Genomic DNA, 27,354 nt, shown 5'->3' with positions numbered 1-27,354 from the left:
GGCGGGAGCGCGGAGGTCGCGGCGGCGGCGGCGGCAGGAGGAAGCGGTTCCGGGTCGTCGGCGGGAACCAACATGGAGCCCGTCGGGCTCGCGGGCCCTCGCTGAGGGAGAGCCGGGCCGCAGCGGGGCCGCGCCGCCGCCATGTCGCTGGGCGAGTACGAGCGGCACTGCGACTCCATCAGCTCCGACTTCGGCAGCGAGTCCTCGGGCAGGGGCGGCTCCCGCGGCGGCGGCAGCTTGCCCGGCGAGCAGGAGGAGCTGCACTACATCCCCATCCGCACCCTGGGCCGCGGAGCCTTCGGCGAGGCCACCCTCTACCGCCGCACCGAGGTAGGCTGCCTTGGCGGCGGGGCGGGGCGGGCCGGGAGAGGGGCCCCTCTCCTCCTCCTTCCCCGAGGAAGGGGGCCCTTGGGGCTGCTCCGAGGCGGGCCGAGCGGGGCGGTTTCCGGAGGCTGGGTGCTTGGAGGCCCCGGCGCCCGGAGAGCCGCAGCAGGGCTCGCCCCCCGGGGTGACTGACTGACTGACAGCCCCTGGCGCCGCTCCGGGAAGAGCCCGTCTGAAAAGTGACGAGTTCGGCCCTGGGTGTCGAGGGGCGCAGGCTTTGGGTTTCGGCAGGTTTGAGCGCCGCCAGTCTCTCGGTCCCCTGAAGTTTCCTAGGGAGACGTAGAGACTCTTCTGACGCTAATAGATTCCTCATTTTTTCTATGTTTTATTCCAGTCACAGAGGACATGGGGGCATCTCATACAGGTAACTCTCTCGCGTGATCAGCATAATCAGGGGAAACTGGCAGAAAAGCCAGTCCTCCCGTTGCTCCCAAGTCATTTAATCCCATCCAGTTCAATCTTTTTTAACGCACAACTGTCAAAGAAGAGTGCTTGACTGGATCCTAAGGGAAGTTCTTCAGATTTTCTCTGAGGGAGGGCCACCCTGAGGCATGACGGCTCAAAGAGTTGTAAATGAACGCTTCGGTTCACTTAACAGATCGCTCGTAGCCTGTCTGACAACGTGGGTGGGCCTGACAAGGGCAAACTAAATTTGTTCTCGTTTCATTGACTTTTTTTTTTTTTTTTTTGTCTCTAGGCGTACCTGCATATTTGTAATGGCTTATGGTCTTGTCCAATGTCCCACAGTTATGGGAAATACACTGTTATCCCTTTACTGAACCAGAGTATGTTTAGTCTTTACCTGGAAGCCTTGTAGTAAGGTTTTTTGGTGGTTTGGTTTTTTTCAAAGCAAGTGCTGGTCAGCTAGAAAGATGGCTTCAGGCCGTCACTATTCCTAGTGACAAACAGAAAACCTCAAAACTTATTGTTGTGAAAAATCTTTGTCTGAAATCTGTAAGAGGCAGGAAAGTCTTTTTACTTTTCCTGAAATTTTAATTTCCTGCTATAAAGGCACATACTGTACTCTTCATAGTAGTGTGTTTGCAATTAAAAGATGCTTTTGTGTTTCAGGACGACTCACTTGTAGTATGGAAGGAGGTGGACCTGACCCGGCTGTCAGAAAAGGAGCGTCGTGATGCTTTGAACGAAATTGTTATCCTTGCCCTGTTGCAGCATGAGAACATCATCGCGTACTACAATCACTTCATGGATAACACCACGCTGCTGATTGAGCTGGAGTACTGTAATGGTGAGATCCCTGCTCCCACTTACAAACAGGCAGCTGACACGTTGCTGAGTCACCCTCCTGCAGAACCTGCAGGGCGTATTCCTGGGGTGTCCTCTGGGGAGCAGAGGAGTGGAAGTGAATTCTGCATAGTTCCTGAAGAAGAGATTAAGAACCCTTCTGGTTGATTTGCATCTCAGGTGCCAAAGAAAGAAGCCCAGTAGTTAGTGCAGGCAGTTCAGGCAGTAGATGATTCCTCAAGTCTTCTGAGTAGCTGGTGCAGTGGAAGAAGTGGGTTATTGGTAATGTACACTTCTAATGCTCTTGCTGTGTTCTTTTAGGAGGACAGTGGGAAAAGACCATGAGGGTATTTGGGCCTCTCTGGCAGTACAGAGTGGGGCTGTTTTTCAGTAGCATCACTTAAATAGACCCATCCATTTGGCAATTATAAATCAAAGCTTAAAAATCTACTGGCATACTGCAGTCAGGACTTTCTTCTGCCTTGTGCTATCAGCTTCTATGTTTACTATTTAAAAAAAAGAAATCTGTTCCTTCTGGTGGTGGAGAAAACTTTAAAATTTGGTCTAAGAGTAGATCAGATGGTATTGTTTGGAGTTTGCAGGGGAAACAGTCCGAGCTGGGACGGAGAGGTAGAAGGATTTGATATGAGGGTCTGAGTTGCAGCTGCTCATAGGCAGCTGGAAGAGGAGGTCATACACAGCTAATACTGCTGGAACAGGATACCTACCTAGAACTGCAATATGGTTCCTATTTGAAAGAGTGGGACAGCTCCCCAGCTAAGTATCCTGTGTGTGTTTGGGGGTTACGTTAAGCCTTGGCTCATCAGCAGAAACTTCTGGTTGAAAAGGCTATCATGATGTTATCATCTTAGACAGATTGCTTTCACTGGGACAGGTTGGGGAGGACAACAGATTTCTGGAAAGTGTTTTTGAAGGGTGTCAAACACCTGGTTGGCATGTTGGCCAAAGCTGGTTTTGCTTCTCTGCTTTCTGTTCTTCTGCAGGGTGGAGTCCAGCGCAAGAGTAGGGGAATGTTAGCTCTTTGATGCACTGTTTATTTTAGGAATACTCTGCGTGAGTTATTTAGCTGCCTTGAGAAGAGTGCATGCTTGGGGCCATTACAAATTCATTGGAGGGCATAGAGGGAAGGCTGCATAGCACTGATGTCTGTGCATGTTTGTTAACGTCTCTAAACTGTTTGTTTTACTTTGGGACAATAACCAAGAGATGAGTATATAGCCTGTGTTGCCTGAATATGTCTGAGTGGCACAGAAGTAGGGACACGAGAAAGAGGGAATCTCACTTAGGCTTATGGGTACTGGTTTTGCCAATGTGTTAATAGTTGTTTCTGTGGCTTTTTTTACAGTGTACAAGTCCAAGATAATTTGTCAGTAATTTTTAAAGTAAGGCTAGACTAGTTGCTGTCAGACACTGCTCAGAATCCAAAGTTTTTACTGTTTCATTGTCACGTCTCTTCTGGAGATCTAGGAAAGACTTTCAAATCTGAGTAAATATTGTCCCCATTTTACAGGGAACGAAGCCAAGTTATTGATTTGTCTGCCTATAGTTGTGTATGTGTATCATGGTACCGTAAGACTTGGGTTTATCATGGGATAACATCCATGAATACATCTGAAATAGATTTAGGAAGAAATAGTCTATAAAATACATTTGTTGAAGAGACACTAGAGTGTTAGAAGGTTAGGTGTGATTAGATGAAACAAAGAAGAAAGTAATTTGTTTTTCTTTTCAGTATGTGCGTATAGAGGTATCGGTTATCTGAGTCAAGAGCTAATTTGTCTCCTTGTGTAGGGTTTTGGCGATGTAATACCTGTCATGCTGCTCTTTGGTTCAGAAACACTGCAAAAAAGGTGGCAAAAGATCAGAGACAAGGAACAGAATTCACTGAAAGCCTGCATAGTCTGAATCGCTAGGAAAGAAGTTCATAAGAAGAGGCAGAAGTGAATACTTTGGTTAAATTGTGAATGTGAAGAGTGATTTGTGGATAATTTGCAAATGTGAACATAAGGCAGAAAAAAGAAATGTTGAGAGATTGTAGCAAGGCTGAATGAGAAGAAATTAAGTGAAGGGAATCTTAATCATAATATCAGAAAAGTCTTCCTAACATGGAATTCTGAAATAAGTCTCTCAAGGAGGCAAAGGGGAGCCATTGTGACCTGTTTTGGACATCTACAACTTGACAGGCCCGTGGAAATCATACAGCAGAAAGCTGTCTTGCACCATGCCCGTGGGAATGGGGAAGGGCCTGGTGTTCTGTTACTATTAGGACATAATATGTGATAATTGGGAAATGAAATAGCAACAGGATGTGATCAGAGGTTTGGGGTTTACTGGTAGGATGCTAATTTGACAGGGAGTCTCACTGCCTGGAGCCCTCAGCATCATTTCTTTTAGCTCTCCGTGGTTTTCAGTCTGCCGTCTTGAAATTGTGAGGTACCCTGAAGAGTCTGTTGATTTCAGGCTTCTGTTGGTGGTGCTGCTGTTGTCAACGCTTTGTGAATTCTGCATCAATGTATTTGGCAGGGCAGACAAAGGAGAGAGGCAGGTCAGAGCTGGGCAGTAAGTGGGGAAAGGCAGTAATTTATGCTTTCAGGGACTACTCTGAACTGAAAATTGCTTTCTTTTTCTTTTTTTTAATGTATTATTTATTTAAATATAATGCTGAGCAGGACAATCTCACATGATTTGGTGTGCAAGTTATAAATGTTTGCATAACCCAAGAAGCTCTTAAGCTAAAAAAGTAGAGACTACTAGTTTATCTTACTGAATCACTTTTCAGAGAGTATTAAATGGTGGTGTTAAAAAAGAGTCATCTCTGCTTAAACTTAGATATGCCAGTGAAGTTCTTAGATGGAAGAAGAACTAAATTTTTTGAGTGCCTGACCAATTTTAAGTGAGAAGTGCTGAGGGAGAGCTGTAGTGATTCACCAGATCTCTTAGGGGATTTGAATATTCCCAGCAGTACCCGAGCAGAGTAACTGGTGCCATTAACTAAGATGAACCTCTCTGACTTTCTCACTTACAATTACAGGAGGGAACCTCTACGATAAGATTCTGCGGCAGAAAGACAAGTTATTTGAAGAAGAGGTAATTTGGACTGCTTTGAGGGAGCAGTGGGGCTGGCCTAATGTTCTGGGGAGCTGTCTGGTCTGGTTATCTGAGTATTTACACAACATTTTTTCCATAGTGCTGGTGGGGAGTTTCTGTGTGTATCTGGGGACTGACATCCTTCCTCTCCTGTTGACTATTGCAAGCATTTATGGACTATCAGAAACTTTTTATTTACCTTTTTGGCTGTCTATAAGCAGTATAAACTTCCAAGGAAAGAATAATGAAAGAGAGCATTCAGCTGACTTTGGTCACCTTGTCATCTTGGCTAACGTTTAACTTTAAAACCTCTTTCTGCATTTCTTCCTGGTTGGTACTCAATTTCTCTCTCTTAATAATTTTGTAGGTTCTTTTCTCAGTAATTGCCTTGAGTCCATCTCACCATAGATTTTTTTCTTGTTCCTTTTATTTTTCTTTCTTCATTTTTAAAAAAAAACTTTTCTGCTGTCTGCTTCCACCTCATGCTGTGGTGGTTAATGATTACACTTATTTATCTTATGTAATGACTTTTAAGGCCTTCTGGCTTGTGGTGAATATTCATATTCCAGAGAGCCCAACTGTAGATCTTTCCCAGGTGGTCATTAGCTGTCATTTCTAAGTCTTTTCACTCACTGAATTCTGCTTGTCAGGGCAGACACTATGAACAGCACTAGAACAATCTACCTTTTGGGATGTCTTTTCAGAGAATTCCAAAAGAGGAAATTCTAAATTTTCATGCTCCCAAAAGAGCATCTAAAGGGTAATGTTAGGGCCTCTTGCTGTGCCTCTGTGTGACAGTGACATAGTGGGTTTTGGGAGGGGTTTTTTGAGCCTCACATAAGGCTTTTATTTCTACCTTTGCAGATGGTGGTTTGGTATCTCTTTCAAATTGCATCAGCTGTGAGCTGCATTCATCGAGCAGGAATTCTTCACAGGTAAGTGTGGCATGTGGTGAAGCTAAGGTAACCATTGCGGTTCATGGATGTGAGTGCAGAACTCCTTTGAGTAGCCTTTGCTTCTGTGTTTAAAGCAAGCACTGAGCTTCTCTCCAAAGCATAGCTGGACTGCCTAGATGTTAAGTATGACTTCTGTAAAGAATTTTTATAGGGCTAGAAACTGTCTTGTGATAAATGTGTAAGAAATTTTGTATATGAAAATGGAAATGCTGTCTTTGATGCTGCAGCTTTGTGAACAAAGAGTTAATCCATGTAGGAAGGAAGTAAATTGGCCCTTTATTGCCATAGCACATAAATGGTGTTTGCTAAAGTGGGTTGGAAGAGCAGTTACCACAGGCCAAACATACTTCCTACCCGCTCCACAATTAATAGCTTCAAACCAACATGTACATCCTTCTGTAATTCCTGGAAGCTAACAGTGATGAAGACTTTGTATTGGTGCATTGCTATAGTATAACCCATGGAAAGATTTGTCCTGTATTTGGCCCAATCTCATTTCTTCGGCCTGTTATTTAAGGAAGTAATATAGCTTGTTAGCTGATAGTGGTAATTTTGACATTGACACTAAGATTTTAATGAGTAGCTAATTACCTTCCTCTGTTGCTCTTTTCTGTCTGGGAGGGGTAAATTTCATGGCTTATGTGTGCTTCACGGAGGCTGTGATGTTCTGGGGAGTACTGCACATGCAGACAGCTGTTTCCAGCATGGTTGGATCATGTGCTGCACAACATCCTTCTCTAACTAATGAGCATAGCTGTGTGAGGATGTTTTCTGTGGGATAGCATCCTGGTTGCTGCCATTCTAAATCTTTGGTAATTGGAAAGCCTTGCTAATGAAGGGTTGGTATCCTACACTCAACAAAGTAGTGCCTAAGTTTTTGACCTAAAGTAGATGTCATGGCTGTCCTGCTTTGCAGTGATTTCCTCCTTACCACCTCTGTTGCCCATCGTCACAGCAGGGTTCACAGTCTAGGAACGTGTGGTCCCAAATCCTTCCGTAATAATGAATTGAACAGTTATTTAAATGTTTGCAGTGATTTCCTTCTGCTGCAGACATTGTCAGAGTGACCCAGGACTTTGCGATGCCCCAAGTGGATGAATGCAAAGTGCTGCTTTACTTGATGTTGTCCTGATCTACACTGGGAAGTTGTTGATGGTACGTTAGGAAAAGGGGGTGTTATGAAGTGTTGGCCATGGGAAGCATATCATACTGTGGCGGCTTCCTCTCTGTATTTACAGCCTCTTTTATTGATCTGTGAAACTACATACAAATTATTCTGTCTGGGAGAAAGTGTTTTCAATGAGTTTCGGAATTCAGCATTTTTGTGGTCATCAGCCTTTTGATCTTCTGGGCGTAGTACTTCATGTTATAAAGAGTTGTTCTTGAGGCATAAGGTAGAGGGATGTTATGCTTAAGTTCTAGAGTGGCATCTGTTTCACACCCTCTGTGTGCGTGTTTATATTTGCATACATACACATTCACGCATACATTCATGTTTTTAGTGAGCTCAGGGACTCCTGGCTTGGGTCTATTTATAAAACTAGGAAAAATAAGACCTGCTCAATGACCTTCACATGAGAAGAGAAGAGACTGAGAGGGGGAAAAAGAACTGTCTTTCATTCGTGGCCTTTTACATAGTTGTCTGGAGCCTGAGCTTTCTAGACTGTGCTGTGTTTGTGTGGGGATGTGATAAAACATGGATAACTGCAGTTACTGCCTCAGTACTTGGGGTCAAATTGCCTTTGGAGAGCTCTGTGTGTGTGAGAGAGAGTGCTGGCAGAGTAGCAAGTACCTCATTTTGGGAGGGGAGGTATAGTAGTGTGTGGAAAACTGTGAAATCCAGAAATATATTTGAGCATCTGCATTTCTTTTTCTCCTTTCAGAGATATAAAGACATTAAATATCTTTCTAACCAAGGCAAACCTGATCAAGTTGGGAGACTATGGGTTGGCAAAGAAGCTGAACTCTGAGTACTCTATGGCTGAGACTGTGAGTATCTCCCTTCTTTGTGTGCAAACCGAGGTGTGTTTTTTCTTTCGTCTCTGCATGCCTTGCAGAAGACCGGGGATGCTGTACATTCTTGCTGCTCGTTTTCTGTGGTTTTTCTTTCCCTCTCCCCTCGATTTCCCTCCGTGTTACCTCAGTAACATTGGCATATTTGCTGGTGTGTTGCAGCCTGCAGTTATCCTTGCTCTCAGGTTACCTTTTAGAGGTCTGTCTCTCTCCAAAGCAGCAGTAGTCTAAAGATAAGTGCCACTGTGGGTATGGAATTGTGCCAGAGCCAGTATAGCTGTGCTAGAGAGTGCTGCTCTTCTTTCCCTGGTACCTAGGCATGGTACTTCCAAAGGTGAACCTATGTAACACAAAGGCGGTGCTATCTGAAGGTACAGAGACAGCGATATAGCCACATCAGTACAGTGCTCTCCCTCTGGGCTAGTTAAGCCCAGGTTAGCAAGTTAATTTGGTCATGCTACGGTGCTGACAGGGGCATTTTGCCTCAGCTGGATCTGAGATAGCTTGGATGTACTTGCCTGACATTGCACTATGCCATAGATGCATTTCCTATCTCTTTAATACTCAGGCTCTGAACTGAATTACAAAGAAGCAAGAAAGGCACTTGTGCTTCTTATGGTAACCAGGTGTATGGTTTATTGGTAATGCTCTTGGAGGGGGGCAGAGCTTTGTAGGAGAGATTAATTTTACCAGAAGGCTGTCAAGCTTAGCTTTGTTCCAGACCCTTCCAGAAAGCGGTTTTGCAACTAGTGTTATGACACAGGGTAAGCTGTATTGCAGACACCTGAAAGGCTCAGCTTAGATTTCCCAGCTTCATTAATTTCTGTGGTGAGCACTAGGCTTGGAAGGGGACACAGTGTCTGGAGCTCCTATCTGCTAAGGGCCTTTATTATAGTTTGGGATGCAAGCCAGCTTGCACTTCCCCTTACCAGGCCGTATTATTAGATTTAATGCAAGCTACTGGTGTTCTGTTAGGATGTGTAGTTAAATACTTGCCAACCTCTTTCCAGAACATGAGCACTATTGGCGGTGGCACAGTAAGTGGGAACTGAAGGCTACTGCGTAAAGCCCTCGCTAAGCTGGGCTGCAGCAATACCACTTCTGTTTCATCACATTTTTCATGGTCTTCTGGCTTTCAGGGAAAGTGCAGTCTGTGCTATGAATTTCCAGGTTTGTTTTTTGCCTGTGTTGTGTGTGTTCATCTACACCTGCAAGCTTTTTTTTCTCCTTTTTCACTTCTGAAAAATATTGAGCTACATGCCTTCAATGATATTTCATTCTGTATATGCTGGCTGTGCTCTGGGTTAGTTGCTCAATTTGTGATTTAACGACTAGTGGTGGTCTGGAAGTAACTTTTTGTGAAATGAGTGCAAAACATGTTATTGTCAGTATTTGTAATTGTAACAGTCAAATTACAATTTTGTAAAATGTTTACGTCTTGCTTACTAAACACTGATTTCTTAATTTATCGTTCTTTCTCCAATTTACCAAGGAAGACATAGAAAACATGTCTGCATCTTACAGAAAGCTTACATTATCCTTTGCTTAAAAAAGGTTTAGATGCAGTGTCCTAGTTCTCCATATGATACTCCAACTAGGTGGGCTTCTAAACGTTCCCGTGGCTGGGACTCGCGTAGCTCTGTAACTGTCACACACTGTAACAGGAAATGGAAGGGAGATGGCAGATTCTGAATGTGCCCATTAGGTATCTAGCATACTAGTAGAGTCTAATGAAAGGCAAGCTTTGTAGTCCTTGGAGCTTTGCTGAGAGAGTTTAAAAGAGGCTAACTATAAATATTTCTCCTTCTTTTAAATTCTGTCTCATTTTATTTCCTGTCTAGTTCCTTGCCAGGGAATGAGCTCCATTCGTCTGGAAGCTTCATTCTTAGATCTTTTATCATGTTTGTTCTGTTTCTCCTTGTTGTGACTTTGAGCTATGCCACTATTTCTGTTGTACCTGGGAGGGCTTCTGTGTTTAAGGCCTGGGTTTGGGGATTTTGTGTGTGGTGGGGGGGTGTTTGTTTTAAACCAGTTGTTCAGGAAAGCCCACTTCTGAAGTGAAAGCCTTTCAGGTGGGACTCAAGCCAGCTTTCTACTTACTGACCCAAAAGTAACCCCTCTTTCAGTGGAGACAGAGTAGCCTTTGTCCTGGCAGTACCTTGTGATCAGAGTGGCTCCATAGCCATGGACAGGCATCTGTGTTTGGAAGCTTTGCTAGATCCTTTTTCCTTCAACCTCTTATGAGGGTTTCCATATGCCTTGTCAGTACGTAAGCTCCTGATTACCTCTAAATGTAGTATAATTATGAGAGGGGCAAGTCCTTGCTGTGTTCTCGTGACTACTACTCTATTGAGAAGTATGTACCACATCAGGATCTGAGCAGAGAGGTGTCTAGAATCTTCTAAGAAACTCGGGCACAGGCTTGTGGATGAGAAGGGAAGAAGCATCCTTGTTCTCATCCCTCCAGCACATTGGTGGGGTGTGTCATCTGTGTCACTTCAGTGCTGTGTCAGAGCTGTGTCTAGCTCTGATGCTCATGGGCCTGTGTAAACATGATGGATGCAGAGCTCCAGAATTCAAGGCTGCTGGATCATTTCTGATTTTTCAATGTTTTTTTTCCTAGCTGGTGGGAACTCCATATTACATGTCCCCAGAACTCTGCCAGGGTGTGAAATACAACTTCAAATCAGATATTTGGGCTGTGGGCTGTGTCATCTTTGAGCTGCTTACTCTGAAGAGGACCTTTGATGCTACTGTAAGGCTGCAAACCAGGATGGACTGAGTAACCTTATTTTTTATCACCCTGAGATTCACACTTGTCTCATATTAACTCATGGTTTTTCTTTCATTGTTGCTTAAATCTGCTGATTAAGAAGACAGTGGCCTGCGAGTGCCAACTGTAGCCAGAGAAAATATCAGCATGATTTTCCCTAGCCTGCACTGCAGGTGCCTCTCTGGCTTCTGCCAAACCCAGCCTTGTCTGCAGCCCTGGGTTTACCAGATGCAGAATATAAGCTGTGCTAATTTGTATCATGGTTGTGAATGAAACATCCTTTTCTCTAGAAGGAGGAAGTTTGTGATTGTGTAGTCGTCTTGTTTTTTTCAGCATTACTAGCTGTGAATTTTCTGTGCAGCATTCTGTGGCAAAAACTTCCAGCCTTTGGATTTTATAGGATTTAATCCTGTTACCCTTTCTCAAAGTTTGGGTGCAAGAGAAGTGTGGTCAAGCTGGCATGGGGAGGGTGAAAGGGAGCATTGCTGGCTGGCATATGCGATTTGCCAGCTTGTGCCATGATATGGGAAAAGCTGCTAGCTGCCATGATGCAAGATTTTGTAACCCTTAAAGAGACGTAGTGAAAATACCATCCTTTTCTGATTTCCTCTCATCATGGCTACCAAGTCCCCAGTAACTTTGCTTCTGTGTGGTGTTTCAATGGCAATATGCTGCATAGGAGATTCCATGCAGAGGGAAACCTATCCTCCTTCCACTGTTAGGGAATTTGGTGAAAAGCTGGATGTTGCCACCAACAGCTATCAGAGATACCTTTTCTACAGGAATTACTATTAGGTTTCTGGAGAACCTGGTAGGCAGGCAAGAAGGATGTGTCCTGATCAGAGAAGGAGGAAGGAAATAATGGTGGCCTGTAGCATCTCTCCCCATTGGACACATTGTCCAGTTCAGTTCCCTTACAGCTGTTTTCTGGTTTCTGCCTAGAATCCCCTGAACCTTTGCGTGAAGATTGTACAGGGAAATCGCGCCATGGAGGTTGATTCCACTGTCTACTCCCGGGAGCTGATCCAGATGGTGAATTCCTGCCTTGATCAGGTTGGCGAAATACTTTTTAATTTTCAGACACCCCTTCCCAGCTGCCTAAGCCATGGAATTCAGGGATGAAGGGGAATGACATGCTTGTTTCAGCATGAGGGCTGTTGATGCAGGGTAATTTCTGTGAGTCCTGAGGCATCCCTAAGGCTGGGCTACCTCCAGTCCTCTGAAAGCATTGTCTCAGGATGATACACCATTCAGTCCTGCAGGCTTGGAGGGGTGCTGGGTTTACTCTGACAACAATTGTTTAATGGGCTGGCAGGAGCAATTATTTTCTAATGCAGTGCTGCAAAGGTGGGAGCATCGTCTCAGTACAGTCTCTTAAGGTGTGAGACTGTGACTCTGGCTTTCTGACTGTGACTCTGGCTTTCTGTAGGGAATTAATTTCTTGAAAGCAAATATAGTATTGATACCTTCAGAGAATGGAAGCCACTCCTGCATGTCCCTGACATTTATCCCTATTCATTCCAAATATTTGAATTCATTCCTTTCCCTTCTGAAGGGAGTCAGGGAAGGAGGTCCATGCAGGCTTGAATGAGGTCTTCTGGCCCAAGATTTCATTGTAGATGATGAGCACTTCCTAGAGACTGACTTGTTGCTCACTTCCTTCAGGATCCAGAGAAGAGACCCACTGCAGATGAATTGCTTGAACATCCCCTTCTCAGCAAACGCCGGAGGTAATCAGATGGTCTTGCCTGAAACCTGGACAGGTGTCAGGGAGAACAGGAGGGTTTGTGCAGACTAGTGGGGTTTGTGCTTTTGTAGTGAAGTCCTTAAGGTAATTTGGCCTGATGTGAGGCGGTTGTTGAAGTACACTTCATCCTCTTTAGCAGAGAAGTGTGCATTCTTGCTGTCTTGACTTCTGCTCTGATGTTCTGTTGGTGCATGGATATGGTGAGAAAGGTCTCTGCATCCTTTGTCTTAGAAGCTGTTGTATTGAGAACCTTGAGGCATCCCTTTCTGAGGCTCCTTTGAGGAATGCTGGTTCCCGCTCTTCAAATCTCTGTGAACGAAGGGTCACAGACATCATTCTATGGTCATTGGGAAAAGCCTTTCAAAATATATGTATCATGCAGTATAGAGACCCTTGCTTTCTCCTTTGTTGCCTCCCTCTTCTGGAGAGAGTTGCATTGAAAGTGGCCCATTTTAGCTTAGTCTGACCATCAGTCTGCACATGCTGTCTTTCTATGAAAGGTGGACCATAATTCTGGACTGTTTGGATCCCACTTTGGTTGCGTTGGGAACAGCAGACTTAGTCCTTTGTAGCAAGATTCTTTTACTTGGTGGTCAGCAAAGTTTGAGTTTTGTCTTGCTGTATGCACTAGTAGAAGCCCAAATCCTGATAATATTTAGCCATTTAAAGTCATTCTTGTGCAGTATGGGTATTGGTTGGCCACATACTGGTATACATGTAGTTTGTTGTCCTCAGCTGTCCTGGAAGTTTGTTAGCTACATGGTACATTACTTCTGCCCTACTTACTGTGTATTGCTGTGAGCTGGTAAACAGCTGCCACATTTCCTCCAAGAGGGAGCAGCATTTTATTGGAAAGGAAAGCAGTCTCTGCGTGCTGCTTGTCAGTAGATTGCTTTTGGCGATGTCACTGTTTCCTAAAATGCTTTTTATCCTTTGGCAGGGAGATGGAAGAGAAAGTCACACTTCTTAATGGGCCAAATAAGCGACCAAGGTAATTATTTGGGCATGTGTTTGAAAGAAAGTCTGGAGAGAACAGCCCCCAGAGAGGAACTTTGCTGAGAGTGTTAGTCTGTGACAACCTTAACGGAATAGCATAGTTTAGAAGATCCCTAAATGCTGGGAATTTGACATAGTTGTTACATGATTATTGTCCCACGTTTTACTCTGCCTTTTATATCCTGCTTATATGTATGGCTGGAGCCTTACCTCAGCAGGTCCCATACAGCTCTAATCTGTCCTACTGAGGATGTAGTCTTTACAGCCTGCTTATCTGAGGATGTAATGTAGATCCCTCCTTTAATGCAGATTCCCTTGAGCAGGAGCAATGTGACTGTCTGAATGTTGAATATAAAGTGAATATAAGTATCTTTCATAAAACTGGATATATGCAGAGGTTCTCCACAGTCCCCAGCAAGCCTGTAAGCAGGGTTAATCCATGAAGCAGATAGCTTCCATGATGTGTATAGCTGGGTTTCTGTTGATTTGTCAGATAGAATTTGATCTTTTTTTCCTCGTAAACTTGGAATTACTGTATGAGCACATTATGTGGAGTTGTTCAGTTCATAGGTTGCTCGCAAACAGTTTGCTTTGATTACAACTTCCATTTTGCAATCTGCTTGTGAATTTATTCTTACCTGTATGGAAGAGTTATATTTTTGCCCTCAGATGGAAGCCTGTAATTTAAATAAAGAGGAGAGAGGGAAGTTAGAAGCTTTTGGATGCTTCTGTATTTTGAGCAAGATTTCATGACTGTTTTGTAAGGCTTTCATTTTTCACAAATGAGAACAGCTCCATGGCCATTCAGTGAAAGCCCGGTCTTTTTAAATTACAACATATTGAATTGTAGGCTTTTAAAAGTGCTTCCTGGAGGCTACTTTCTCTGCTGCTCTGAAACAGGTTTGATCCTGAGTCTCTCTATAGCAGTTGAGGCCTCACAATCACTCAACGAAAAGAACAGTTTGTGAAAATAAAAACCATGAATTGTTGTGAAGGGGAAACTGATAGACAACCATAGGAAAATGAGTGGTGACAGTGAATGCAAACTCATTATTAAAAGCATGTGTGTTTTGGGGGGGCGGGGTCTTGTGCAGGTCAAGTACCATGAATGAGGCTCCCATTGCAGTGGTGACTTCGCGCACTAGTGAGGTGTATGTTTGGGGGGGTGGGAAGTCCACCCCCCAGAAGCTGGATGCCATCAAAAGTGGCTGCAGTGCACGCCAGGTGTGTGCTGGTAACACTCACTTTGCTGTGGTGACAGTGGAGAAGGAGCTCTACACCTGGGTGGTAAGTGAGAGAAACTGCAGGAAGGGGGTAAGGGTGGGAAAGGACAGTCCAGATCCACTGCTTACTGTTCATGAGCCTGTTAGAATCAGATAGGCAAACAGCTTGGAAAAGGAGAAATCTGATTGCAGTGGACGCTGTGAGGCCATCTGCTTCAGGGCTGACCCAAGTCTCCCAAGGCAACTGTGTTTTGGGGAGAAGTTTTCTGTCATGACAGGAAGTGTATTGGAGACTTGCTGTGCACTTGAGAATTGTAGGTGGTGGACTTGTAGGCCCAGACATGGAGTCAAACATCTCTTCCTCCCCTTCCTGGCTACTGGAAATGCACTGGAGTCTTTGTCATGCTCTGTTGGCTTTGTGTATTTTTGAGGAAGGTTTTCTGAGATCAGAATGGGTGGGATGAGTGACCTTGTTGTAATACAGATGTCATCTGCAAGGCAACTTGTGGATGAAACCAGAGATGTTTTATACTAAACAACTCTGCTCTTTGTGATGAGTGGAAATTCTGTAAGAGTTGAAAGTGAGTAAAAAAATGTTGACATATAATGTGTTTAAAACAATTGAACCCAGTCTTCTTGGGCTTAGATGGTCAGTGACATGGAGGTATTTTGCATCTCCAGGCTTCCACAGGCTTTTATATTGATGATACAGAATCTGCTAAGACAGATTAGAAAATAATGGTAGGTAGGTGAGAAAAGAAAGATCCAAATGGGAGAGCAACTTGAAGTCATTTGCTGGATGTTTCTGCAAGAATGGCCACTGAAATCTTTCAGCTGGCTATTAATATTTTAGTTTTAGCTTCAACGCTACTCAGAGTCATTTTATTTTTCCTGTAGAATTGGTAGGTCTGGCCACTTTGGTGACATTCGTTTCATGTTATGGGTTTCTTTGCAGCCATTAGGATTTAGAAAAGTAGGTCAAAAAGCTGAAGGACAAATTTCAGTCCTGTAGTAGGGAGCAGGTTCTGTAGTGTGGCAGATGAGAAAGGAGGAGGAATTCCTCACCAGCTGGTGGCCTGAGACCAGATCACTTCTCGTTAGTGCATAACTGCCTGAAAGCCTGTGCTGCCATTTAGAATGTTGCCTGTTGTTATGCCACATAGCAGATATCAGTCTCTTCCCTAAGGTAGCTGACACACTTTCTCTTGCTCTTTGCTGTCTTCTGTTGTTTATTTGAGGTGCTGTAATTATTGGCACCATCTCTGGAGTTGTGGATACATAACCTTACCAGATGTTTCTGTCTTGCAGAACATGCAGGGGGGCACCAAGTTGCATGGGCAGCTGGGACATGGAGACAGAGCTTCCTACCGGCAGCCAAAGCATGTTGAGAAGCTTCAGGGAAAAGCTATTCGCCAGGTGTCCTGTGGAGATGATTTCACAGTGTGCATTACAGGTGAGAGCTGGAAGGGGATCCCTGTCTCCTCACTTTGCTGTGCTGTGGAAATGTTTGCCTTCACAATAAGATTAGCAGAGCAGCTTTGTGCAAAAAGGAGAAAGTCCCATATGTTACTCACCCCTCAGTTTTGAGGATCGTAGATGTGGCAGTGGAGATAGGTTAACATTATTATACAGAGGAAGATACTGACTCCCAAGAAAGTTGGGTGTTTTGCTAAGGATATGCTCCTTTTTGGTGATGAAGCTGGGTGTTGAGCACAGCTCCTTGTGGCTGTGCAGAGTCCTTGCTCTTACCAGTGCATGTGTTGCCTCCATGCATGCCTGTATTAAAGATAGAGGAGGCTGAAGTCAAGAATGTAAATGTGTTTGAAACTCTTTATGGACTCTGTGGGGAAAGAGTCACCCAATGATAAAAGAAGATATGTATCTGAGATTTGCTGTTTAATTCGGAAAGCTTGAGACCTGGTAGCTGTCTCTAGTTCTAACCCTGCTCATACTTTTAAAGATATGTTAACTGTGGCGTTGTCTGTTATGGAAGAATTTGAATCTCACTTTACCCATGGAAACATAATTCTCAACAAGGTAGTTTCCAGCTTATTTTGCCAGTGCTGGAAAAGCAGAGGTTTGACAGAGATAAGCTCAGACGCTCAGTGTGCTGGAGGAGTGACTTAGTGAGCCACAGGATCAATTTGTGAGTTTCTGTTAAACAAAGTGGCATGTTCAACCCAAGATTTTTTGACACTGGTGGCCTGAAATAGCTGCAGGTTGTGGTGTAAGGTCATCCATCTTAATGTGAACAAGAACGGACTCCATATTATCCTGATGACATTCAGCACTAAAGAGGAGGATGATTACAGAAAAGAGATTGCTCTGGCTGTGTCCTAAGAGGTTAATATGCAGCCTAATACAAGCTCTGTGTGCTGACCGAGCTTCCCTTCTGTCCTTCAGATGAGGGCCAGGTGTATGCCTTTGGCTCGGACTATTACGGATGCGTTGGTGTTGACAAGGCTCATGGCTCTGAAGTGCTTGAGCCCCTGCAGCTGGATTTCTTTCTTACCAACCCTGTGGAGCAGGTCTCGTGTGGAGATAACCATGTGGCAGTGCTGACCAGGAACAGAGAAGTCTACACATGGGGCTGTGGAGAGTACGGTAGGTAGTGTCTCTCTGGAACCTAAAGGCACTGGGGTATGTCTGCTCCAGAAAGCAGCTTGATGCAGGTGTGTAATGCAGGGCCTGGGTGAGGGCTGTCTGGTATGCCCTGGGGGTGAAAGAATGTTGTTTCTTTGGGCCTTTCTTTCCTTGTAAGAATGGGGAACTGGGGACTGAGCCCTTGGGACTTTACTCTGGGAAGCTCTAGGGTGCCACTTGGCTTCCTTGTGGGTAGGGCAGTTGTTCTGTGAGTGGGGTTGGGTTGCCTTGAGGATTGGCAGGCGGTGATGCATGTAGGGGAACAGGTTTGTAGTTCTGTAGGGAGATCCTTTGGGACTATGGAGAGACAATACCGTTTCTTAGGGACAGGCACCTTGTGAGGCTGTTTCTAACTGCACTGTTTTCACTGATGCAGGGCGCTTGGGCTTGGATTCAGAAGAAGACCACTACACCCCTCAGAAGGTAGGACTGTGACTACTTCTCACAATCTGCATGGGCATAAATCCAAATTAGTTGCTGTTTGGAAATATTAACTGTCTGAGGCTCAGGTGTTTTTTCTGAGGTATCACAGATTTTGCAAGGATTTTAACTTTGCTTCTTCACTTCGTTTTGCTTCATTTCTCCGTAGAGATCATGGCAGAGGGACATACCACTCCCAAACCAGCCAGCATCACAACTTAAAGCTTCATTGCTCTGATCTCCATGCTGGAACTGGAAATGCTAAACTTACTGTTGTAGAACTCATAGTAGAAAATACCAAATTGCATACCTCGGGTCTGTAGAGGAAACTCACAGCAGTGCACACAACGGGGAGTCTTTGAATTTGACATAAGGAGTTAAAGATGAGTTGAAAGTAAAACCCTCTTGAAATACAGTGCTGGGGGTAATTGAGGTAATCTAACCCATTGGGGGTTAGAAACCAAGGATGTGCCTGGAAGCCAAATATCTGTGATCACACAGTATCACAGCTACACAGCACAGACCCAGCCCTGCTCAGCTAACTGGGTCTGGTGCTTGTAGACCCCAGCTGGCCAGGATGCCTGTGCCCCACGTTTCTGGTTCCTGTGCTGGCTCACTGGTGTCTGTACACAAGGTCTAGAATGCCTTGAATTTCTGCATTGTGACCAGAGTTTCAGTATGCTATAGACTTTATGATATTTTTGCACCTTCATTTGAAATAACTGCATTGGGTATTGTCAGTGCCCAGACTAGTTGAACCACTGCTCTAACCCCATATGTTTTCCATGTGCCAGCTTCTGTGTAGTAGGTGTTGGGATTTTGATTTTCTTGGGATATATTTCTTCTACATAGGTGGATGTTCCGAAGACCTTAAACATTGTGTCCGTTCACTGTGGCTGTGATGGGACTTTCCTGCTCACCCAGACAGGCAAAGTGTTGGCATGTGGACTCAATGAGTTCAACAAGCTGGGCCTGAATCAGTGCACATCAGGGATAATCAACCATGACGTAAGTGCATTTGGGTCCCTGGCTCCAGCTCCCAGCAGTCAGTAGTATATGGGAAATGGAGGTCCTGTGACAGTGACAGAACGTTCATTAGCTTTGTGCCAATTTGTTAGTTCCGATCCAAGACAATGGATACTGGATTCCGGGAAGAGGCAGTTTGTTCCTCAGTTTCCTGTCTGCCCTATGGGCTTATGTCAGATCTGATGTAGTGAAACAGATAGCAATCTGCTCCAGGGTGACTTAGCCAGTGACATGGATTCTGGCAGTTCTTTACCATACCCATGTTGGGACTGTCTAGGTTAATGTTGTGGTCTGCCAGGACCTGCTTGAGTAGGTCTTAGCTGATGAGTGTGTGGTTTTTCACTCTGTGCTTACCCACATATCTTTTATCAGACATACTGTGAGGTGCCATATGCCACTTCCCTTACTTTGGCCAAGCAGCTGTCCTTCTACAAGATCCGTACCATTTCTCCAGGGAAGACACACACAGCTTCCATTGATGGTGAGCCCTATATATTAAGTGAATACTGGTTGCTGGATTACTTTACATCAGCTTTGCCCTTTCAGCCTGGCCCTTGACATTGAGGGTTGTGCTCTTGGTAGCAAGGCTCATGCCTACTCTAGGACCCAGGATTCTTGTTCCTCAGCAGTGTTGCCTCCTGGCCAGCTGAAGCAGCAACATCAGCTTCTGGGTCAGTCTTCCTTTTTTTAAAGGGAAAAAAAAAAGGGTTGGGAAAGAGTCATGCTCTGGGCTAGCAGAGGAATTATTTATGACCGAGTTAGGCTTTGCCCAAGTGACACCAGTCAGAGGTCTGTAAGAAGTCCCAGCCCCCGGCATCAGAAAAGGGAAGCAACAGGAGAAGGAATTGGAGAGGTGTTTCCAGGCTGAAGCCATTCCTCTTGGCTGGCACTGTCCCCTCCCAGCCTTGCTGGCTTCTCAGCAGAGTCTTTTCCGGTCATGGGCTGTTGCTGCTAGTTCTCTGCGTGCATGGCTGCTTCCAGAGTTGGGCCCTCGCTGTGACTGTCTCCTCGTTCCTCCTCTCAGAGCGAGGCCGCCTGCTGACCTTCGGCTCCAACAAGTGCGGACAGCTTGGTGTTGGGGACTATAAGAAGCACCTGGGAATTAACCTGCTGGGAGGCCCCTTGGGGGGTAAGCAGGTGATCAGGGTTTCATGTGGAGATGAATTCACCATAGCTGCTACTGACGGTGAGTGGGTCTTTGCGAAGTTGTGGTGGGTTCCTTTGAACTAGATCTGCAGGGTGGTTAACTGGCTCCCACTGAGCATTTCCTGACCACCCCCACAGCACTGCACTGAAGGAAATCCTCCTAGACTGGGGCTGTCTGGCCCTGTTAGTTGTCGAAGTGCAGCGCCAAGCATTTGCTGTCCCTGGGGCTGCAGAGCGCTGGCTTGGTGGCTGCCTGTTAGATTCATTATCAGTTTTTTCTGCCACTGGCAAAATGGACATGGTGGATAAGATACTTTGGGATAGCAGTTATAGCAGACAGGCTGTGATCCTTGAAGCAATTACAGGCCAAGAGGGAGAGAGCGAATTGAAGCTTCTGAATCTCTCTTTCCTCAGACAACCATATCTTTGCCTGGGGTAATGGTGGGAATGGGCGTCTGGCAATGACATCGACCGAGAGAGCTCACGGCTCAGATATTTGTACCTCGTGGCCTCGGCCAATATTTGGATCATTGCATCATGTTCCAGACCTGTCGTGCCGTGGCTGGCACACCATCATCATTGTTGGTAAGTGTCAGTTTAGGATGAAATTTTGGGATCTTGGTTATGATCATGTATTGCTTGCCAGGACCTAGACTATAAATCCTGCCTGGGAACAGGCCAGGTTGCTGGGGGGGAATGTGGCAAGCTGCTCTGGGCTCTAGGCATGCAACATTGGCTTTGTTGTGCACCGTTGTAGGAGTTGTCTTGCTGTCTATGTGGCACGCTAACTGAAAGCATGCTTCTCTCCTTGCAGAAAAGGTGTTGAACTCTAAAACAATCCGATCCAACAGCAGTGGCCTGTCCATTGGTACTGGTGAGTAACCTGCCCTGGGCAGCTGTTGTTTAAGTACATTCAGTGGTTAGTTTGAGTGGGTGCAGTTTGGTCCTGCAGCATGGTTTCTCTGTGTTTGAAAGGCCTCACAGAAGAGCTCAAAGGGAGGAAGTGTAGCTGCTGCCGTGCATGGGAAGGGATGTCCCAAAGCTGGGAAAGAGAGAACTGAAACAGAGGAGGAACAACATGGATGCAGTGTAGTTGAGGAACTTCAGTTTGACAAGGAAAAGCTGAGAGGAATTCACTGAAGGGAGCTGATAAGGGAAGGGAGTCTATGGGGCAGCTGCTGGAGAGATGGAGTCCAGTTTCTTGGACCTGTGGGATGGCTGGGGCCAAGAAGCTGCAAAAGCCTGCTGCACACAAGCCATTTTGGGGAGGCCTGCAGGGAGTGTTAGGAGATGAGCTGTTGAGGGAGATTCCACTAGCATGTGCTCTCACTGTGGCCATAAGCCCAAATTTCTGCATCTTCTCTGCTCCAACTGGGGTTTCTTGACAGGAATAGCGGAGGTGGGGAAAGTATAAAGTTTTCACTCTTGTTTGCTAGTGGCTCAGAGCTGCACAACTGGAGGAGGAGAGGAAGAGGATAATGAACAGGAAGCGGAGACCCCCAATCCCAGTGGAGGCTTTCGGGGAACCATGGAAGCAGATCGTGAGTTGGGGGGCTGGATCAGCACCACAGAAGCTAAGGGAGGCAACAGTGCTGACAGCAGCTCCTGCCCTGGCTGGCTCCGGAAGGTAATGTGGTGTCTCAGAAATGCCTTAAAATGGGGATGTAGGCTGGGGAAAAGCGAGTGGTCCCTTCCACTTTTAAGGGATGCTCTGAAAGGTTCTCAGAGCTGTGCTGCACGGGGAGCCCTTTAGGCCTCGCTGCCCTTTTTACCACAAGAGGGTGTTGGTGCATTGGTTGAGGAGATGAAGTCGGCTGCAGGAAGGCAGGCAGGCCTGACAGTGCTGCTTTTGTGGATCCAGGAGCTGGAGAATGCTGAATTCATTCCCATGCCTGACAGCCCCTTTCCTCTGAGCATGGCGTCTTCAGAGCCGGAGAAGGAGACTCTCCCTTACCAGAAACTTCAAGGACTCAAAGTGGCCTCTGAGGAACCTGTTGGATTAAATGAGCCCAAAACGGAGCCCTGGGTAATGTTATGCAAGTGAATGCTTGGCTGAAAGCTCTTGGGGACCATAAATGGCAATGTTGCAATTATGGGGAGAGCTGAGAAGAGGGTGTTGAATTGGCCTAATTCATCTGAATGAGGAAAAGAGGGCTATTGATAATCAGAGATGATGCTGCAAAGAGAACAATTCACAGGAACCTAGAACACAAAGATGGGGCTTGGTCAGATTGAAAATAGCAAGGTCAGTTCTGTGGAAAAATGCAGTCCACGCAATTGGAAAAAATAGAGAAACCTAGGGCCCAGCAGCATAGCAGAAGATAGAAATTTAGAAAGCAGAAATTGCTGTGAGATAGGAAGAAGAACTGATAAAGGAAATCACTGAGAAATTAGAACCTGTGAGATTACTGTATTCCAGGAGTTTTCTGCCCCAAGAAGAGGCATGGATCCCAGGCTTAGGGAAAGGGGGGTAAACCAGATGGATTTTGGTGATAGGAGGACAGGAGCAGCTTTCCCAGAAAAAGGAGGAAGTTAGTGGCTTTGTACTGAAGACATAATGACTAGTAGCTTGCTGACCTTGGCTGCTAGAACTTTGTGAAGTTGGGAAACGAGCTGGGGTGACACTTTCTATGCATGGTTTCTTATGGCATAGAAAACTCCTGGCCTTGCACTCAAACCTGGCCTGACTTCCCTCTGTGTCTCTGCAGCCTACTTGCCTGAGTCCAACCCTGCCATGCGGTGAAGAGAAGGCTGCGTCTCCTGTTGTGGGCTGCATGTGCAGTGCTCTGCAAGTGGAGGTGGCGCACCTCCGAAGCCTGGTTTTACAGTGTCTGGATGATCAGAAGAAGCTGCAGCAGGAAACTGTTCGTCTGAGTGCCCAACTCCAGCGGTTCTGTAGGGGGACGGAGGGAGTGCAGCAGGTGAGGACCCATCACCTGGGTGCACACGCATGCTCAGGGCTCACTACACTCCTGTGTAGATTGTGGAGGCTGTGCAGAAGGAAACAGCTCTTAACAGATGTTTCTCTTAGAGCCGAATGGGGGGACTGAGCCTGGTGCCTGTCTCTTGTTTGAGCTGCTGATGCAGGCTCTGGTAGTAGCAACAGGAGTGAAGCCAAGGGGACAGTTTCCTGTGAGGACAGCCCAGTCCTTGAGGGACCTGGGATTCCCTTTTATTTCTCCTGATGAGAAGGGATGGGCAGTCAGATGTCACGGAGAGTCCCAAATGGCTGTAAAGAATAGGAACTGTGCCTGGCGAGGCTCCTAGCTTCCTTGCAGCTAGTCCTAGAGCTGTTAGGGTAAGTGCTGTGTGTTTTGGCAGGTGGAGGTTCATTCCAAAGGAACACAGACAGCCAAAGAGGAGATGGAAGTGGATCCGAAACCTGACTTGGATTCAGATTCCTGGTGTCTTCTGGGAACGGACTCGTGCCGCTCCAGCCTCTAGTCTCCTGAGCCCACTGGGATCCATCTAACTTCACAGCACACTAACCGAATGCAGAGAGCGGCTTTCCTGGCTTCAGGTCACTCGCAGACAAGAAGCGAGGCCGGAGGCTCCAGAGCAGCACCCATGTACGTTTGATATGAACTAGGAGTGAGTTTGAGAGGGGAAGGGCCCCTGAGCTCTAGGCCAGCTCAGTGATTGAAGCAGCAGCAGCTCCTCTTTGTACCTTATCTGTCAATTCTGCACGTGAGGCAGAACGGCCCCATTACGGCGATGGCTCCAGTAGCAGCTTTTGGCCCTTTCATTGTTTCACTGCTTCTTGGGAGCTGCCTTTGGGACCCCAGTATTCATCACTGCATCTCTAGATGAGAGGAGGAGACGTGTTTTGTACTGAAGCTGGCTGAACCCTAAAACTCACCACCTTCACTTCAGAGGGGTGAAGGACTAGGATCCTCTCCCTACCACATGGCAAGGCCCAGGCAGTGAGGCTGCTCCCCTCTGCTCAGGGGCAGAGGGAGCAGAGACTGTCTCATTCTGGAGGCAGTGGAGATCTTCCTGTAAGGAAGATAATGGTAGACAGCATGTCCCTGGTCTTGAGGTACAGCTTCTGGCCATATGGCTGTGTCCAGTGGCCTGTATAGACAGAGTTTAAAGGCTTTATTCTGGGTGCCTAGAGCTTTCCAACTTCCAGGCAATGCACTGAGATGAGTGAATCAGGTGTTGTTTCAAATAGCAGTAGTGGGCACTGTCTGAGATGGGATCTCTGGTTCTCAGTTTCAGACCACCTGCTTACCAACCAGATGACAAGCATCTGGGCCTGAGACTAAGTCACCCATTTCTTGCTCCAGCTGTTCAACTTGGTTTGGGTGCCAGAGCTTCTTGTTTCTTGGCATAAGCCCGTAGCTGCTCCTTGCTTGGCTTCTGTTCTGCTTAGCCCCTGGTGCCCACACTCTGTGTGGGTGTGGGAAGAATCAGTGTTTTTCCACTCAATGTTTTAACGAAGCTGGAATGCAGTTTCCTACCCAGAATAGGTCATTAATGCCGTGGTCACAGGATGCAGCCTTCCCCAATGACCATGAATGATCAGGTCTCTGGAATTCACCTTCTTTCTAGAAGTGAGAGGCTCTCGCAAGAAAATTGGAGATGGGAAGAGGCATGGTCTGATGCTCAAGATTTCCTCATTTCCTGTTAGAGAATGAGGTTAATTTTATTGCCCTTAAATTTATTACCAAATTGACTTTGAACTAAGCTTTTGGGATTGGTAGGATCCCTGGGAGCAGCTAGCCTTCCCTGCCTTACGTGAAGCCTCTAAGGAGTCCCAAATCCCTCTCACCTTTGCTGTGAGAGCGGGGTTGTGATTTCATTAGGCTTAAACCATCCCCATCAATGGCATGTCACTAGAATTGACTGTTCCAGGGGAGCCAGCGTTCCCCATTTGTCTCTAGAGGTGGATGCCAAACCATTCTGCTTGTAACTTAACGCTCCTTAAATACTTCGTTGGTGCCTATTGCTAGTGTCTTGGAGCTCAATCAAGTGCAGTCTCTCCAGTGCAGTGTCCAGGGCAAGGATCGTACTAGCGTGCCCGTCCATCGTTACCGAAGGAAGGGCAGGAGGACAGCCCTCCTGTGAGGTGGTGAGCGTCGGGCACCCTGGTGTGGCCACGTCGCTTAGTTGCCCTTGTGACTCTGCTCTCCTTTCCCCCATGTGTCTTGGAGCCAGTTCTCAGGTTAGGGTCCCGGCTTGAGGGTTGTTGTTGCGGTTAGAAATGATTGAGTTGGTGACATTGCGGCAGTGCCTTTGAGGAGTGAAGAGTTGAGGCTGAGCCATGTCCAATAAGCAAGCACCAAGCTGATGGGAGTCGCTCTCCTGCAGTGCACTGCTATCCTCATTTCTCAATGCTCTGCAGTTGGGAAGCTAGGTGCACAGACTGGATTCCCCTTGGATCTAGTGGAGGATTAGGGTCCCTGACAGAGGATGCCCTGTGCTCCGCAATCTCATATGTGCCTTAGAGGATTCACGCTATCCAGGTTGTGCCTGTTACAGACCACAGATTTCACACCAGCCAGCTATGCAACCAAAAAAGCAGTTTAAAGCCAGCACTTTTGTCTTGGGCTGAAAATGGAGGGGCAAGTGGGCAGAAGTGCCTTTGAGCAGTTTCAAACCCTTTTTACTTCTCCCCTTCTTGCAGTGCTAGCTCCGTATGTGTTGGTCTCCTGCTAGTATTGCTACTGAGTTGTTATAGGGGAACACAACTTACGCCTGCTCTGACACTCTGGCTGAAAACTAGTTTGTCGTCTTTTTTTGAAAGGTTAAAGGGTGTAGTGGTTTGGAGTTTCTGTTTAAATAAATGTTTAAACTCGTTCTCCTGTGTTGAGTTGTTGGGGTTTTTTTTCCAAGAGAAGATGGGGAAATATGCATATAGTCAGCTGGCTTCGTGGCATCCTGTTGTTTGATTATATTTTTTGCTTATAGAAAGAGGGCCAAGGGGCTTGCACGTTCTTTGCTATGGGGAAAAAAAATCAGGTTCTGTGTCCCTTCATTAAAAGAACCAACCAAACAAACAACAAAACAACTCTTTTCTCTTGCTGCTGCATCTGCTCCTAGTGACGTCAGGGGGCTTTTGTGCATGTGTTTATTTCAACAGTTTGAGTGCCAAATGGGAAATGAGTAATGGGAAGAGAGAGGCTCAAAGGGAAGAACTACCTGTTTCTCTCGGAACAGCTTCTACTGAGCATTAAGGCCTACAGAAGGAAGAACCTGCCTGACACCTGCTCTGCCAACTGTTCCTGCACACTGTACTTAATGCCTGTCACTTCTAACTTCCTATCAGGGTCCTTAGTAAATTGAGAAATGTCTTGAGAGGCAGAGCTGGGTTAAAGACTTAAAATCACCAGAGATCTGGATACTGAAAATGCAGCATGTCTCCGAGAGGGGGATTGTACTGCAGTAGCTGAGCCTGATGCTTTGGCTAAACTGTTACTAACTTTTAAACCAGTTATCAGAGACTTTCTGGATACTGCTGTCTGTCCTGATCTGAAACAATAGCTCAGCAAAGAGGAGTGAACTGCCCATGGTTGGATCCGAAACAAAGATAACAAATGAAGCCTGGTGATTTAATTTCAGTAACTTTTGTTTAATCTACAGTTTTGATCGTGTGTTAGCCATTTGCCTGTCACTTAAGAGAAGTCCCCAACAGATGGATTTATTTTACAGTATCAAAAGGTTTTCTGTGTGTGTCTACCCCCGTCACCATTTGCACTCTGCTGACTTTTAGGGTCCACTAAACAGCCAACGGAACATGGTGCAAGGGAAACAGAGTTAGTATTACAGGACAGGCAGTGGTACTTAATTTCTTAACTACTCTTTGTTTAATTCAGTTACACCCTTCTATTACTTCAAGGAGGCTGGCATAAAGCTTCCAGTTTACCCTTTTCCTACCTCTTGTCACCTCTTGCTGTCCTGTAGTTCGAAGCTCTGAAGTTAGGGCATTGCTCTTGCTTCTCCGATCAATTTGGATATAGCAGATTATTTTCCCTTGTTTCAAGTCTGTGTTTTCTCTCCTCTCTAGGTTTGTACACTCATACCTGGCTGGCACAGTACAGTACTGACCCTTCCTGGGACTTCTATGCTTTTCTAGGGTGTGCCAAGGGATTCGGATTTCTGTCCACACCTATAGGGCAGAAGCTTTCCAACTTCTTTCAGGAGTCTGGTCCGCCCATTGCAGGCTGGAGTGTTTCTTCATGTTTGGCTTCTGACCCGTTTAATCTAGTTGCTTTTTATCTTTTTCTAGGTTCCCTTGAGCTGCTGCTATATTACTGAAGGACTTGCAAAAGGAGCTGCTGGAATTTTTTTGTTCCTTGTTTGCTTCCTGTTGCAACGTTCTCACATGAAGTAGTCATTCTTACTTTGAGAACACAAGCCACTCTGTGACCATTTAAAACAACTTTTACACCACAGAACTACTCTAATATATTAAAAATCAGAACCTGGAAAAATAACTGACTTAAAAATGTGCAGGAACTGCTACCAATTACAAGCAGATGATTCTCTAAAAGGGTCTGTACGACACCTATTTCCCCCAAAAGGCCCTTTAACAGTGTGACAAACAAAGATCTTTAGTATGAGGCCAAAATCACCAAGAACTACCTTACATCTCGAGAAGAAAGCAGAAGAAGGGGTATATTTTTGTCATAATTCCCTACCATCGCAGTAACTAAGATGAAAATAAGATGA

General features: G+C 45.8%; 1 protein-coding gene across 1 annotated transcript; it reads left to right on the top strand.

Annotated features, from left to right (window-relative positions):
• Nucleotides 1–141: 141 nt before the first annotated feature.
• On the top strand, nucleotides 142–25,480 carry NEK9 (NIMA-related kinase 9). Its single transcript, XM_010583721.1, has 22 exons — nucleotides 142–330; nucleotides 1,456–1,633; nucleotides 4,682–4,737; nucleotides 5,602–5,672; nucleotides 7,577–7,682; nucleotides 10,330–10,461; nucleotides 11,422–11,532; nucleotides 12,145–12,209; nucleotides 13,167–13,217; nucleotides 14,317–14,509; nucleotides 15,754–15,898; nucleotides 16,849–17,049; nucleotides 17,465–17,511; nucleotides 18,361–18,516; nucleotides 18,907–19,015; nucleotides 19,559–19,720; nucleotides 20,095–20,265; nucleotides 20,495–20,554; nucleotides 21,117–21,307; nucleotides 21,542–21,706; nucleotides 22,389–22,601; nucleotides 23,002–25,480. Exons 1-22 carry the CDS (start codon nucleotides 142–144, stop codon nucleotides 23,122–23,124), a joined length of 2,895 nt encoding a protein of 964 aa, XP_010582023.1. The 3' UTR covers nucleotides 23,125–25,480.
• The last annotated feature ends 1,874 nt before the right edge of the window (nucleotides 25,481–27,354 follow it).

The sequence above is a fragment of the Haliaeetus leucocephalus genome, unplaced genomic scaffold (genome assembly GCF_000737465.1).
Source record: "Haliaeetus leucocephalus isolate CR32 unplaced genomic scaffold, Haliaeetus_leucocephalus-4.0 Scaffold932, whole genome shotgun sequence".
Lineage (NCBI taxonomy): Eukaryota > Metazoa > Chordata > Aves > Accipitriformes > Accipitridae > Haliaeetus > Haliaeetus leucocephalus.
This window is presented reverse-complemented; position numbering and strand designations above follow the sequence as displayed.